This window comes from Falco peregrinus, chromosome 2 (assembly GCF_023634155.1).
Source record: "Falco peregrinus isolate bFalPer1 chromosome 2, bFalPer1.pri, whole genome shotgun sequence".
Lineage (NCBI taxonomy): Eukaryota > Metazoa > Chordata > Aves > Falconiformes > Falconidae > Falco > Falco peregrinus.
Genome location: NC_073722.1, coordinates 72,929,918 through 72,946,081, shown reverse-complemented (window position 1 = coordinate 72,946,081; position 16,164 = coordinate 72,929,918). Strand labels below are relative to the sequence as shown.

General features: G+C 45.1%; 1 protein-coding gene across 2 annotated transcripts in view; it reads right to left on the bottom strand.

Moving 5' to 3' along the window:
- The window catches only part of UNC5C (unc-5 netrin receptor C), a 260,978-nt gene that overhangs the window by 5,535 nt on the left and 239,279 nt on the right, over positions 1–16,164 (bottom strand). For both annotated transcript variants that reach the window (XM_055796197.1, XM_055796196.1), the window contains 4 exons: positions 11,220–11,388; positions 8,970–9,203; positions 3,835–3,984; positions 3,435–3,599 (listed from right to left, as the gene is read on the bottom strand). In XM_055796197.1, coding sequence (XP_055652172.1) covers positions 3,435–3,599; positions 3,835–3,984; positions 8,970–9,203; positions 11,220–11,388 — 718 coding nt within the window. The remainder of the gene's footprint in view (positions 1–3,434; positions 3,600–3,834; positions 3,985–8,969; positions 9,204–11,219; positions 11,389–16,164) is intronic.

Genomic DNA, 16,164 nt, shown 5'->3' with positions numbered 1-16,164 from the left:
TACCACTAGGGCAAAATTGGGCTTTCCTGGCTTGGCTGGCAGGAGCCCATTCCCAGCAGCCCCCCAAGCACCCCACCCCATACCAAGCCAGCACTGACATCCCTCTGGCAGCACCTGTGCACTCCAAAGCTACTGATGCTCAGCAAACCACAGAGAGATAGTTAATACTGCCCCAGGCACAAGCTGATCCCTAATTTTTATGCAGCTTTAACTGTGCTGGAGATAGGTGGAGCATACGCACTCAGAGGGCAGCTGTTGCCCCCCTCCCCAAGACCAGCGCCGTGCTCAAAGGCAGTGTGGCAGCAGGGTTTCAAGGGGAAAGTCACCTCCAAAGCCAGCTCGTCCCCTGCAGGTATGGTGTTGATGCCCTCTGACACCGTCCTCCCAGATGGAAGGCTCCCCATGGCACCACTGTTACCATGGACCGCTGGGAATAACAAGCGGTTGGCTCTTCTGGGCAAGGATTTTGTCTTTTCCTTGGCTTGGAAGGATTTAGCACTTACAGACTTTGTAGCTGGTAGGACAATGGTAGTTGGTCAATTTGGATGATTTGGTTTGCTTAGGAACACCGAGGTCCTGCAGGGCAGCTGAAAGCCCCACCAAAACTCATCGACACTGACTAACTGCCCAACTGTGCAGCGGGGACGTGCAGCACTTCTCATCTCCAGCTACTAAAGCACACAATGGAAAAAGCAGCAAGCATAGCTGGGTCTCCCTTCATACCTCTCACTCTATTTCTCAAATCGGTCTCCTTTTCTGGCAGAAACAGGGGAGCCACTGCAGCCCTAAGCAGTCAGAAAGACCCGTGCAAAAGACTTGTCATTAAATGTCAATTTGTTTTCTTCCCTGTGAGCTGTCTTGTTGCTTCATGTCAAGCTGGATGTTGGGAAGGCCCTGTAAAACCTGAAACCGTCTCAAAACCAGGTAATGCCTGGCTCAAGCTGCTATTGCAGATCCCCCAGGATGCTTGCTGGAGATGCTTAGTCATGTGCAGGCTTTGGTTTCCCCAAAAAGAATGTAAATGTGTGCAGAGATGGAAAGGGGTGAGCAATGAACAGAATTCAACCCCTTCTGCCTCCTATCTTTTAGCCACAGCAATTAATTCTCTTCCACTCTATAAATATGCCTTTTTTTTTTTTTCTTTTTCTTTTTTTTTTTTAGAAATGGCATTTTAGGGAATCTATGACATTTCTAATCAACGAAGGTTTACGCCACGCTGTAATGTCCTCACTTAGCATGCCTAAAGCAATGCTGAATGTGGAATCTCTATCTGGGCACCAAGGCCCTGCATCACAAACCAGCTGCCCCAACCCCACCGACTCAGGCAATGAGCTACTGTCCTCTAACTGCCTGGCAGTGGGGGCTGCCCAGGAGCCAGCACAATTACTGGCATGCCACTGCTGCTGCCTGCATGCTTACCTGCACTGGCAGGTCAGTAGCGGCTGTAGGGTGCTGACCGGTGGTATCAGAGACAGACAACCTTCCCTTTTATTCTGGGCCAAGGGACACAAGGGACACACAAGGGACACAAGTGACACACTGAGGCAGCACTGCCCTGGATTTTGAGATGGCCTGCTGCCCCAGGTGCATCAGGATTGCTGCAGAAGGAGCCCGAGAATCCATGGCAGTGCCCTAGACTCTTTTGGGTGACTACCAACAGCATAAAAGGGGCTTCAAAAACAGTGGGTGACCTTTATTGCAGTCTTCCTCTTGCCTCGCAAATGTGCATGTTTTGGCACTCAGTGCATTGTATTTTTGAAGTCCCAGTGGAAGACACTGTGCAAAGCCAGAATAAGACAGTTTAATCTGCAGAAGTTTTACATCCTTTACAGGGGACAAAAAAGAAAGCCCATAAAGGGAGGATGCAGGAAGCTCTTTTAGTATATTTTTACCGCAGAGTGACAGAGGCAGAGACAAATAGCCAGCAATGAAGAAAGGCACCAGCACAGTCCAGCAATGCCTAATCACTAGCTGGATACCACTAGCCTAATCACAGGAGAAAGTGTGAGGAACCACAGCTAAGGTTTCCTGATACCTGGTCTGGTGTCTTTATCACACCTCTAAAGTCATACACATTGGTTTCCAGGTTTCTGTTATCACACTTCCAGGTGACTTTTTTCATCAAATTGTCTGAATTTTAGTATTTTTTTTTCTAGTTGACACAATCCTGTATGCCAGCCTTTAGCAGCCCAAGGTCCTCCTGCCCCTCGCTGGGGCTCGGGAACATCACGAGGAGCAATTTTGCAGGAGGCAGCCTTGATAATGGTGGTATTATTCACTCCCTCTATTCATCCCTGATGGATGGGATCACAGCACAAGACAAGAATATTATCCTGTTCCCTCTGAATCTATTACCAGGCCCTATTACACACAACCAGCTGAAGATGATTATAGTGTATACTTGCATTTCATTAAAGTTACTCTCAGTTCTTTCTCTTCTTTGCGAGGTTAAATTAGAGATTACCTCAATGCAGCACTTATTACAATAATTGTTTATGATACTTGTTTTACCATCTGTCTTTGATGCTGTGTAGTCCCCAGCTGAATCTGTAAATTAACACCCACTAACCAAACAGATGTTATGGGTAATGGCGCACACCATCAGGGCCCTACAACACCAGAAACTTTTGCCTGTGGTCTCCCAGTCCTTCCTCGAGTCAGCCAGCAGCAACTGCTGCCTGAGAGCCTGCTTTTCATAGTCACCGAGGTACCAGGCATAAAACCCATCAGCGTGTTCACTGAAGTCAATGCCACTTCACACCTGAATGTGTTGCTTGGTCTCAGCCCTAAGCTTGACTGCCCCCAGGAGCAAAAATTCTTCAGGTGCTACATAGCATCAACAAAGATGTTCCCAAACTTATGATCATTTTTCTACTAGAAAATGTCATCCATCAAAAGAAAATTGTCAAAGATGATAGGTTTTGTAGCAGTACCAAAATATGAGAAAAGTCTTTTGCAACTAGACCATCCAATATTCCCTATTGCACAGCAATTACGTGGGGTCAGAGGGGAGTGACTCATGCAAACATATGGCAATGAGATTTTCCTAGTCTCCTTTCTCTCTGTTCAGGGACATGCCAGGCATGATGGTCTTGTGGACTGCCAGGAAACAGGACCATGTGGTGCTTTGCAAGGTGCATTAGGGAGTGGGGTAGGCAAACAGCTCCTCCACACAGAGAAAGACAGCACTGGCAGGGAGACCACAGATGTCCTCCTCCCTCCCTTGAAGGAGGAAGGCTCCCTTGCAGATGAGAGAAGCTAAGAGAAAATGCAACAGGAGATACAAAGCAATGACTTAATCCATCACTTAGGTCCATCCCAGCAGTCAGGAAGAAAATGGGAAGCACTAAACAGGTAGCAATGGGAAAGGATATACCTCCTAAGCCCTCCCATGTTCCTGCAGTCAGATAGAGAACTGCACCAATGTCATTTACCTCTGAGATGGAGCAGTTGAGCTGGAAAATCTGCCCTTCTCCTTCAACCTGACGCACACAGAGTTTGCACACTAGCTCCAGGGTGTTCAGGCTGAACCTTTCCAGTGTGAAGGTGCAGTGCAGGTTCCTCTGGCATCCACTCCAGATGTGGTAAAAGGGAATCTCCTGCAGGAGTAAAGCAAAAAAAGTGTAGTCAGGGAGGGATGGGGGACGAAGGCACAGATGCTATGTGACTAGAGACCATGGGCTCCATGCTACTGTCACTGCAAGTGGTCCAGGGAAAAAAAAGTCCATGAGACTGCAGCCTGGCACCTAGTGTTTTTTTAAACACCTCTGTGTGTCACTGTATTCCTTTAAGCCTCACTACTAGGATCAAATGTGAATGGTTTGTGATGCTCACCTGGTATTTAGCCAGAAGTTTACTCTTCCAGAGAGAGTGGGCAATGTCATGAATGGATAGGCGGAGATTGTGAGTACTTCCCTTAAAATACAAAGCTTTGGGTTCCTCCAAAAGCTGCCCACCCATCTGCCGCTCAAGTTGGAGGACCTCCTGCAGTATTGTGAGAAAAAGAAGCAATTAGGTTTCATCAAAACAGCACACTGGTCCTCTGATTCCTCAGGACTGACTGCTGTAGATACTGTAACTTGTGCAATACAGGAAAAAAAATATTGCACAGGCATTGCACAGAGTTGTGTTTCCCTGTGAGCTGGAATTGCATTAGTGGATCTGAGTATAACCTACTTGCTCCCTTCATACAGCAGCAGCCCAGCAGGGATGCAGGCACCTGTGTCCCCTTTGGGAGACACTTATCTTACATGTCCTATAAGCAGAAAGTTTAATTGCATGCTATTATATTGAATACAAAGCCTTTGCATCAGTCTTTCAAACTGGACATCTAATGATAGCTTAACAATTTTGGTTTTGGAAGCTCTTATTTGCATAGGTCCTGCTGATATGGGACTGGTGCATACTGCTGGTCTTTCAGCTTGTGCCTCCTGACAAACTGCTCTGTGACAGAGAGGTAAAGGGGATAACAGATGCCTATGCTGAGACTGTCAAGCAGGATGGTATCAAAACAATGCAAAACACTGTGATGGAGCATTTTGTACCTATGAATACACAGGTTCAGGTTACTGAAATATTGATCTCCTAATTAAGAGTTAGTAAGCCAAGAGTCTGGTCATTTTCTGCAGCTAAAAATAAATACATGCCCGTAACTAATGAGATCACAGCAGACTGCTGCCTACAAACAGCCTAATTGTAGTCCACATGGAAGAAGCAAGAACAAAGGCACCTACATGAGCCCCATGAGAAAGCAAGGCAGCCAATCTCAGTCATATTTAATTACAAGAGCCAACCAACCAACTAGTCTCCCACAGCCAAAGCCAATCACACACAGTGACCGTGCTCAAGGAGTATGCGGGCACACGAAACCAGGATGCTACCCCAGGCCAACTAAAGGAGCCTCTGTTTTAGCTAAGCATTAAACAAGCTACTCTTGATCACGTTCAGGATCTAGTTAGCATACAAGAAAAGCCCCTGTCCCAGCACCTGGCAGATCTTGAAGCTCAACTGATGTTCGTTTATCAGCCATTAGAGAAAAAGAAACAAAATCAGGAAGCCTTTTAGATTAAGGATATGCCAATGAATCAGTTCCAGCTCCTTTCCAGTGCCCCCTAATTACCTTGTCAAGATGTCTAAAGAGCAATCGATAGTAATTATCTGATTACTATAGATCTTCATTACGTCTAAATTACCTCCCTGGAAGGGCCAGAAGACTACTTGTGGCACTGTGTGAGCTAATTGCAGACATCACCCCTCAGGCACATGGGGCACGGGGGCGAATGAGTGCTCCTGCCCATGCAGTGCCAGCTCAGGGAGCTGCACTACTGTGGGGAAAAGCACTGCTGCGTGATGCTGCGCCATCCCACCCACCAGATCTGGGTATCTAGTTTCAATATCCCACTTTTAGTAAACACCCTTGGCCACTGTAGCCTCTCTACAAGCTCCAACTGGAGAACACCAAGCAGCCTGTGTTTTTCCCATGCCACTCAGCTAATGAATTCAGAATTAATTTGGAGCCATGATTTGCACAGCCCTTCAAACCTGCAGGCTGGCTCTAGCCATACGGCAGTTTATTTAGAGCAGTGTTTATCCTCCTGACTGGCACCTCTGCTCTCCTGAGTTGAAATCTGAGCTGCACGTTGCTTGCTTCATGCTGAGATGGATCCCACCACCCTCCATTGCTTCTCACCACCCCTGTGAGCTGGGACTTAGCCCTGATGCCCTTCCTAGGAGAGAGAGCTGTATAAGGCATCATACCATTGTCAGCATCACTGGGACAGCCACAGCCTGTATTTGGAACAGGCTTCCTCATTAATAGGGCACAAGCAAGCAATGGCATTCAGTCTAAGCTGTTGCCTTTCTTCTTAAGAGGGAAAAACATACATTAAATAACCAAGATAAGATCACATGTCTGTTGTGCCTTTTTTTGTTTTTGTCTATTTAGAGGACAGTTACTGCACAGCATGAGGCAGCTTGGGGCATGCCACCCACAGCCTGAAAACATTTGCTAGCTCCTGGTGTGGGAGGCAGCTGTTTCCATGTGCCCAGCAGCTCAGCCTCCGCCATGCTGCCACACACAGGTCACATACCTCAATCTCAAAGCCATATGTGAATAAACAAAATAAAGCAACTGGATTTCTTCATAGTTATCATATTATTTTTTTTTTATTTCTTATTTTTTCTTTTTTTTTTTTTTTTTTTTTACAGCAGACTAGCTTGGGTATCACCTTCAAAGTGTAAAAATCAGCCTTAAAAGAAGAGGCAAGTGCTCGAGGTCACAGCTACCCTCACCCTTACCCAAAAAGCATTTTTGTGAGCATCCCATCTGGGTATCTTGGGACCCTGTGGAATGATCAGTGCTGAGCCCACTATGCTCCTGGGAACCTCGCCAAGCCGCTCCCCCACAATAACCGAGCCCTTTCTGATGACAAGTCATTACACTTCCCTACTGTACTGCAGGCGCTGGCAGTTCAGCAGCAAGCGCTTACTCTGCATGACAAGAGTGGGAAGCCCGCTGGATAAATACTGCAGTGTGTTTTATACCGCAACTGCTCATCTTCCTTTGGTGGCTGTTAGGACACATTCAGCATATGGCACACTCATTCCTAGTTGTAAATAATAACAGAATACATTTGGTTGCCTATTAAAATAAACACATAATCCCCTACAAAGGCTCTTCCAAACCTCAGACATCCCAATGTGGGAACTCTCACGCTGCTCTTCCCTTTCCGTGCCATGCCTTGCCCAGAGCAGCCAGCCCCAAGACTGAGAGGTTGCAGCTGGTGCCTCCCTTGCTGCCTACAACTTTCCCTCCCTCTCCAAATTACTTTAAACCTCCAGACCTGCTGGTCCAGCTGTGTCTGCATGCTTTGCCTCACACAGCCAGTGGTAATTGCCCAGTGAATGCCTTCCCTGCAGCAATATGGCAGTGCCAAAGACCTCTTCCCAGCACAGCTGGGGCTGCTGCAGTGCCAGCTGTTGTAAAAGCACGTGGCAAACAACCCCACTTTTTTTTTTTTTTCTCCCCTCCTTCTAAATAGTCATAGTTTGAATCTACACAACACTGTCGCACAGGGCTGGTCTGTACACACTGGTTCACACACACCAGTCCATGCTGAACCCTTTCAGCTACAGCTAGCTGACTAGGTTCTGGTTTTTCTTAAATGTCCCTCCCCAGACCTTTCATTTCCAGAGAGGTGCAATGAGTTGATGGCCAACAAATACTTGTGCTTGTCCTCCTGTAAACCACCAGCTAGCTGGGTCTCAAACCCCCTGGGTGGCCTTCCAGCCTTGGGGTAGATGTGCCAGAAGAGAAGAAAATTAAAATGCACATACTTTGCTGTAAAAAAAGCAGTAGGTATTTTTTCCTCACCTTTCCTCACCGAATTACAAGCTCGCTTTGGGTTCTACCTGCAGCAGAAGCCCAGGGACCGGCCTGCGCCCCCTCAAACACCGGCTGCAGCTTCTCAGGTGAAAGATGGTCCCTCCGTGTTGCTCAGCACCTCTGCTGATCCCTTCTGCTATCACACTGAATCAGATTAACTTTACCTCACAGCTCTCCCCACAGTCTATTAGAAACAAACCAACAGCTCTTGAGTAACACCTAATTGGATTCCCCCAGCTCTGACTGCATTAGCGGTCTGTCCAAGGCCCCTCCGACTCACTGATTATTACCTCAGGCCTTGACGAACCCGTGGAAAATTGTATTACACAGCACAGGCATAAAAATGTCAGGACTTCTCAAGCCTGATCGCTATGAAAGATCCTTTTCACATTTTTAAAGAGGAAAAACAGAAGGGAAATCAGACTGGGGAAAATGATTGTTTCTAAAAGCCTGATGACACCAACGTATCAACAGAGGCTGAGCTCCCAGGCCCTGCACTGACAAAACCATGCTGAAATCAAGATATGCCTGCTTATCTTATACTTCACCTCATACTTCACTGCCTTTCTTACATATAGCCAAGCACCCCCCTGCCAGCAAAGCCAAGGCAGGCAAGCCTTGACACCAGATAGTACTGGGGACCAAAACAGAGCATGCCATTCGCAGTGATGGAAGTCACTGCTCTGGAAAACAAACATCTCCCAGCCAGTGTATGTGGGTTTAAATCCCAGTAACTCCCACATGGAGCTGAGGGAACAAAAGCACATGCAGCACCAGGATGACCCTGCACAGTCAGGCTTTTTACTCGTTTTGCTGCAAAGAGGCATTTGGGAAGTTGCACTGGCTACGGCCAAAGAAAAAAACCCCACCTTTTAATAACCTCCATCCTTACACGTGCAGTTGGAGCTACATATTTCACGAGTGCAACTATTATAGATACAATCTGTATAAATACAGGTATTTATAAAGAGAAATAGCAAGCATGGTTATCTATCTGCTCATCTGTATGTAGTGAGTGTGTGTTTATGAGCATGCCAGAATTACACAGTGAGAGTGAGGTTATATAGTCGAGATAGCAACAGCTTTGGTTTATTTCAGTTGTGAATTCCCAACACAAAAAGCTGCACACGAAGAGGTGTAATAAAGCAGTATGAAAGCAGGCAGTGATTAACAGCCCAGAAGCTTCTTTTATCATTATCAACTATTTACAAAGAAGCATTTATATGTTTCCCCATCTCTGGGGAGCTGGCACTTAGCATTAAAAATACATGAATAACGAATGAAGCCCTGTGTACCTTATGGCCTTTTAATAATGCAAAAATCTTAGGATTCAGGATATGATACAGGTAAACAAAGGAAAAAAAGACTGGTAGGTGGAAAATAATGTGAGATCCCTATGTAAAGGACAATTCATAGCATCTGTGGCTTAAACTGTAGAACAGCAGCTTGTTGTCAAGCTCTTCTAATCGCAAGAATAACCCAGGGAGCAGGAATACATGGAGCAGAGGGTCTAGTCACTGCTATGACTGCAATTCCGTGACAGCTGTAGAGGGAGAGGGAAAGCAAGCAAGAGAGCAGCAATCACCTTAAGGGCATCCTGTGTGTCATCAAGGCAGTAGACCCGGATGCTGTACTCCAGCGAAGAGCAGGACAGCGGTCCAAAGATGGCCAATTTGAGACGTTTGGCTGCTGCTTTGGTGGTTGACTGTCCCACCAAGGCATACGTGCTGAGGGTTTCTGTCAGGATATGGCAGGCCTCTGGGTCCAGCTGGATATAGCATGGAGTGGTGAAGTTTTCCTCCCCGACCACCACCACATCCTGAGGGAGAAAGAGGCCAAGTTAGAGCTCCCAGCCCCTCAGAGCTGCTCTCCTTTAAGACAGCAATGCCTCTTTCAAGCCTGGATGATGCACAGAGACCTTGCTGCTTGCACTTTAGATTAATCAAGATTTACAATTCCTGCTCCTGGCTTTTCTCCTGCATAGGCACAAGATGATTTCTCTGGGGTGCTGGTGGTGATGATGGTGGCAGAAACTTCCTCCTGTCCTCACTCCCCTAAGACTTGTAATTCTTTCCTCTGGGCCTTGCAGCAGCTTTTAAAGCCCTGGGCAGAGTTAGGCAAATAATGAAAATATTTTAAAATGAAATATCATATATATATATATATATATATATATAAAAATAGATAGATCAATAATAGCAAATAATGAATATATACTTCATTGAAAAGTGTACTGCGAACTAATAATTCAGTTATGATTTAACATCAGAAGTCACAGGCGTTTTGAATAAATAACAGCCCTTCATTTCCTAAGCATGACAATAAGGAGTCATAAAAACTCGAGGAAAGGAAGTAACCTCTACAATGGTCAAATGCCACATCCATATGAAATATCACCTGCTGCTTCATGAGAATAATCCTCCACTATGAGACTATAGGGTGAAGAGAAAAACTACATACAGCCTGAATGCAGACAACCTCCCCAACCTGTGTGTAAGGAAAACACTCCCTTGCTAATTTCCTCCATTCAACCCTGCCTGTAATATCCTGCATGTAACACAAGGTGCTTTGAATGGCTTTTAGAGAGAGAAGCGAAAAGGTAGCAGCAGATGATGGCCACCTCTTGCAAAGCCACCACACACCACATGATGCTTGGCACAACTCACCTGTCTCATCCTCACTGCTTGCAGGTCTGCAGCACAACATACACATCTGGCAGCTGAGCAGCGTGGGCTCAACTGAAATTCAGCGTTAGGCTGGGGCCCTTAGTCTCAGGAAAAGCACACATGCCACGTTTGCCAAAGTGGCACGGTCCTTCTGGAGGGCAAGGTGCTGCAGCACTGACTGCACTCCTGCTACAGCCATGTCAGCACCTGGCTCTGGCAGGAGGCACTGGCCCCAAGCGATGTTGCAGGTGTGTGTGTGCATGCGTGGGCTCAGCTTGGAGAAGCTGCTCCAGAACTGAGCGGTGGAAGAAGATCATTGTGCGATGGCTGGGGACCCTGTGGATACTGCAGAGGCTGTGCTGGCACCAGAGCGTGTGCACGGCTGGCAGAGCAACCTCTCTGTCAAGGCCAGGAGCAAGACGGTGGAGAAAATGAAAAGGTGCCAGTAACACAGACACAAATAAGAGATGTGTGGTGCCAAGAGTCAGGCCGGTGGGGTGCAGATTAGTTGGCGAGACAGACCCACGTTCACTGCACGCTCCCTCCCAGTGTGAGGAAGGGCCAGTGCCACAGGCAGGGGAACAAATGCAAGAGGCTTTCAAAGGCAATGCTGGACACAACGTTCTTGCTGCTGTCAGCCCAACTGCCTTCGAAAGCCACTCTGACCTTATTAAACTACCAGTAGGAGAAAGTGTCCTTGCCAAATTAATTATGAGACCAAGCTGGTGGCAGCAGGTACCTGGGAGCACAGGGCTGGAGAGGAGGACTCTGGCAGGATGGCCCAGCCTTGCTGAAAGCATGACTTTATGCTCCAGTTACAGTGGAAGATCCTTCTGCCACCCGGCCCTCTCCCTTCTGTCCCCATGACTTCATCAAAATATCCTGCCACAACCAAAAGTCCAAGTTCCAAAATGCTGCGATGAAAGCTATTTCATGGAAAACAGCACGGAAACTAGGAGGCATCAAACTGCCCCAAAGACTGCATCTCTCTGTGAGCTCCGGGCACCTTAGACACCTGGTGTTGAAGGGCACTCCTGCCTGTCTGTAGCAGCCACGCATCTCACATAGAACACCCAAAATACAGGCATCCTGGTCCAGAAAGGCAGCTGAAGGACTAGCAGAGAGCCCTGCATGCAGTCAGCACACAGGCTGGAGCTCTGGAGCCTCACCTCCCAAGGCCCCTGGGCAGCCTGGTGCTTCAGCTGGATCTGCCAGTCCTCTGTGTTCGGTTCTGCGCAGTGGTGCATGGTTAAAATGACGGGCCGGGTTAGCAGGGCTCCTGGTGGGCCACAGCTCACCACCGGTGTCAGCAGGGTTTGGCTGTCTTCCACAGGGGGCCTGACAAGGGGACAGAAAGATGGATATATTAAGTGAGCTGAAAAAGGCAAAAAAGGTACATTCAGGTATGTAAAAATAAAAAAAAAATACTTCTCTTAAAAAGATTGTGCAAGCAAAGAATGGGTGGGTTTGATTTATTTGGCTGGGTTTTTTTTTTTTCCCAAATCCTAAAACATTGTTATTTTTTACAAAAAAACCCTCCTTGTTTGCCATTTGTCAAAATGCAGGTTTAGGTGGCAGCAAATTGGTGGCTGAGCACCCTCCACGGAAGGATCCCTGCAGACCTTACACAGAGGCTTCATTTCACCCAGTGCTGAAAAGTGGCCACTGCTGCATTTAGCAGTTGTTCAGCAGCATACAGAAACGAACAGTGGCTTTTGTAAGCATCACATGTGAGAATTACTTACTGTCTGGACAGAGAAAATTGAAGAACAGAGGCAGAGAATGAACTAATGAGCATGTCTGAAACCTCGTAAGTGGTATACAGTGTATCTGAGATGTGCAGTTTGAGTTCAGAGTCATCACCAAACCCACTGATACTCCATTTTACTTAAAAACCATTCAGATCTACTAGAATGGCCATTGCAAATATGCCTGCAGGGAGCAGGTGTCACTGGTGGGGGGGAATAAAGGACGAAGAGATGATAAGGAATAGTGCAGAGGGGTGCAGAGGGCAAAACACACCAGCAAAGCCTCAGTTATCTAGTGATAACCCAGAGTTGTTTAGTTAAAAACAGGGGTATTGTCCAGTGCGCTTGCTGCCAGTCACTAAGAATAGGTGTTATGGGAAGTCACATAAGTATTTAAGATACATAGCATACACTGTAGTTTTTAAATGACAGAGAAAGTGTGTGTGTGTGTGTGTGTTTGCGCGCGCGTGTGCACGTGCATGTGTGTGCATGTGTAAACTATCCCAACTGCTGAGGAGCTTAAAAACAGAGGAAGCATGAGTAACTTTAACTATCCCGACATCTGGTGTATGACAAATACAGCTGAATGTGCCTCATCAACTGCCTCCCTAAATAACACAGAGGACAAATTCATGATCCAGAAACCAGCAAGTGGGAGATTAAAAGTGTTCGATGTGATCTGCGCTTAAACTCCAGATCGGCCCACAGGACCTCCCATCCTCTGCGGTGGCTAAGGGTTCAGTCCCTTGTTGCATTTACAAATACTTGTATTTACACCTGTATTGGTCTTAGTGGTATTATTTGACACAGCATTAAATACTGTTTATTTCTGCAAGTCTTTGACTTTACCAAAAGAAAGAACAAAATAAAGTAGGTGTAATCGTAGATAACAATTTCAAGGAGGCCAGATCAGGACAGAAGCTGTTTTGCTATCCAATTTATTGCACCTATTCTGGCTATTGTAAAGGTATGTCCACAGGCATATCCTATTTTGTTCCACCTTAATTTTCCCTGAATATTCCATTAATCTTACAGAAAATGAAAGACAAACTTTTGAGAAATCCTTCTTCAAAGTGGGACAAAGGCACTTTTCAAAAGTATCTCTTGCTGCTACAAATCTTGTGGGAGATTTTCATAACATCTGAGAGAGAAAAAAAAAAAAGGTCGGGCATGGAAAATTAGATCTATGCAAATCAGTAATACCAGATGATATGCATCTGTGGAAATTAACTGATGAGTTTACTAAATGACTTAACAATTGTTTCTGAAAAGCCGTGGACTGGAAACAAACAGCTGTGATATAGCTGCCTTTCAAATAAGATGTAAAGTATAAAAATCTGGACAGCTATCATGTATTACACTGGTTATTGTAGCCTAACAAATACTACACAAAAGAAATGAAACACTAGCAGATAAAGCACCTTGTCCAGCTCCTCCTACATGCTGTAGGGATCTCTGGATTCAGATAAAGAAGATCAGGGATCACTCTCTTGCAAGACTGAACTGAATAAATCATTGGACAGTTTTTGACTAAAATGTTGCTTCTTTGTCAGACTCATTTACTTCAATGTTTTGGTGGTGTTTTGATTTTTTTTTCATCATAAGCAACAAGAAGATTAAAAAAACCTCACAGTGTGGCAGTGGTTCTTAATGGTCATCTACCATTAATGGATATTTGAACACTCCCCTACAGACTAATTTAAGAAATTTCAAAACCCATAATGTCTTATGAGAAAGATCTTTCAAAATTACAATATTTGTCTGGAAAGCCACAGGTAAGACAACCTATACACTAAATCATCTGGTTAACCTAACTTCATCTAAAAGACTACTGAAACATGAAGAAGGAAGGAAAAAAAATACAAGTTATCATAGTTTTTTTTGACTATTTTTGTAATTGACTAATTACAAAACCAGTAGTCAAAAAAATTATAGGAGGGAATATATCATGATTGTGATAAAAAAATTCATACAGTGCATTTTAGGTTAAAAATGAGTTAAAATCTACGAGAATCTGAGCGCTGATGCATGTGGTTAAAAAAAGCCAAAAGGTCATTAAAATTATATGGTACTGATAAATCATGCAGCCTAAAATTGTCTCTTTAGTAAAATTAAGTTTAGTCACTACTCTGTGACAAAATTGTGTTAGCTGTTAAATTTTAGGACTTTGATGGAGGGCATGATTCTGCGCCACAACGTTTTATATCTGATTAACACAAGTATAAAAAACAATGCAGAGCACGAAGGCGGGAGGCACTCCAAACTGCAGAGTCAGCAAGTGATGTAGGAGGCAGATATAAACATACAACAGGCATGCAAAAAAATAGCAAAGCTTAGTATTTTTTTCCCAAGTTGGTAAACAGCATCTTTGTCACCAGACTTACAAGATTTATTGTCAAGTGGATGAGAGATGCCTGTTCCTGATGTGGGGATTTACGACACAGGACACCGATGAGTAAGGAGCAGAAGAAAGGGCCAGTTGCAGGGGTGCTTGACTTTGCAGTCCCAATTTGCGACCAGACACACATCTGAGTTGGGTACCCCACAGTGCTGCCAGTCCTAGTGACTCTCTACCCCTCCACCTCATGCAGATAAACCTTTAAAAACTGAGATATAATGAGTTGCAGAGAAGTTCTCGAGTGGTGTGAAACAGGGGTCAGTGTCACTGAATTAATGAAATTCCAGCTCTGTTAAAGTCCATGCTAAACCTCTCTCTGACTACTATATAAGGCCAGAATTTCTACTCACAATGTGGTAGACAATGTAAATTTACAGATAACAATTAACAAGGAATTATTGTAACAACGAGAGCCAGAAAATAATGCAAAAGATCCAGAGAGGGTAAAAATATAGAAATAAAATCATATTAATTGGACAGCAGTTCATGCAGCCTGAGCAAAAAACGTTCCAAGCATAGTTACTTAGTAGCAAAGAAAGCAATGAAAGTTAAAAAGATCACAGGTGAGCTGACTGCAACACAGCAGGCATCACCTTGTAATGTGACACAGCAGCAAAAAGCAAATCTGATTTCTGGGGCTGTATGGGACAAGGCGTGTCAGAGCACACTGAGGTGATACTCCCTTTCCTATCCAGCTCTAACGTGACTGCAGGTAGCAAGGTATTTAGGGACTGCAGCGAGATCTTGGAAATAAACAGCTGAAACCTGGAGAACTGAGGCTAAACCACACAATGGCACAGAGGGGTACCCTATGACAACCAACAGGAAGAAGGAACAAAAATCTCTTGACAGATCTTTTCTTATTTCTCACTGTTTCCAATTTCCATTTTAAAACAAAAGGATTATGCCTTACTATAGCGAATGAGAACAGAAACAGATGCAGTAGACAAGATATATTATACAAGAGGTATTAATCTTTCTGCTTCAAGGCATAAACCCGACACTAATTGATGGAATTAGTAAACAACAAATTCCCCTGAAGACAAGTTATTGTGTAGTCATTTATTATGAGCAATTTTCTTCCTTCTCCTGGAGCAAGTGATGCAGCACCAGCGAAGCCAGGATTCTGGCCTAGGTGAGTGCCTGTTGTGATCGAGTATTCCAATTTCTGTGTTACAGATCGCAGGAGATCCAGCACAAACACACACAGAGGGGACCACACAGAGCAAGGGAGTTCTCTCCCCTGAAGCAGAAAGATCTATGAGCAGACATCTTCAAAATTGTGGGCAAGAACCTACTTTCTGGCTGTTATCCAAAAAAGAACCCCAAACCTAAACCCCCTCCCCCCACCATGTCCTTCATTTTAGGCTTGCAGCAGTCTCAGGATAACTTATTAGATGAGACTGGGCATTCAGCTGTATGCCTCCAAAGTCACTTCACTGCAGGCAAAAGAGACGTTTTTGTTTTACAAAGATCTGAGTGAGACTGAAATCCAATCCCCTGTTCAGCATTGCTATTAAAAGGCACTAACAGTAACTGAAAGGTCTTCAGATGTTTTTAGATGTTGTCCCAACCTGCACTGCTTATCAAGAACAATCAAATTATTTAAAAGCAAACAAACTTTTATTCACTATATCTGGTCCCTTCGCAATCAAATTTGTGTTTTTAATGGGATTACTCATTCGAAACAGTCTCCCTGTAATAAGCCAGACCATACTCATTAAGGTAGCTGTCAGACAGCAGATGTGAGCACAACTAGAGAAATCTCTGCTCTTCGGTGGGCGTACATTGCACTCCCTGGCACTGTGTGTAGATGTTACAGGCAATCACAGCAGCTCAGGAAGCACAGGACAGAGCAGGGAGCAATGGCTAACTCATAGCAACAGATGGCAACCCTTCTATGCAGCTACAGCTTAGCCAAATTCAGAGGGAAAGCATTTTATTTCTCCTTTCATTGCTGGGGCTTTA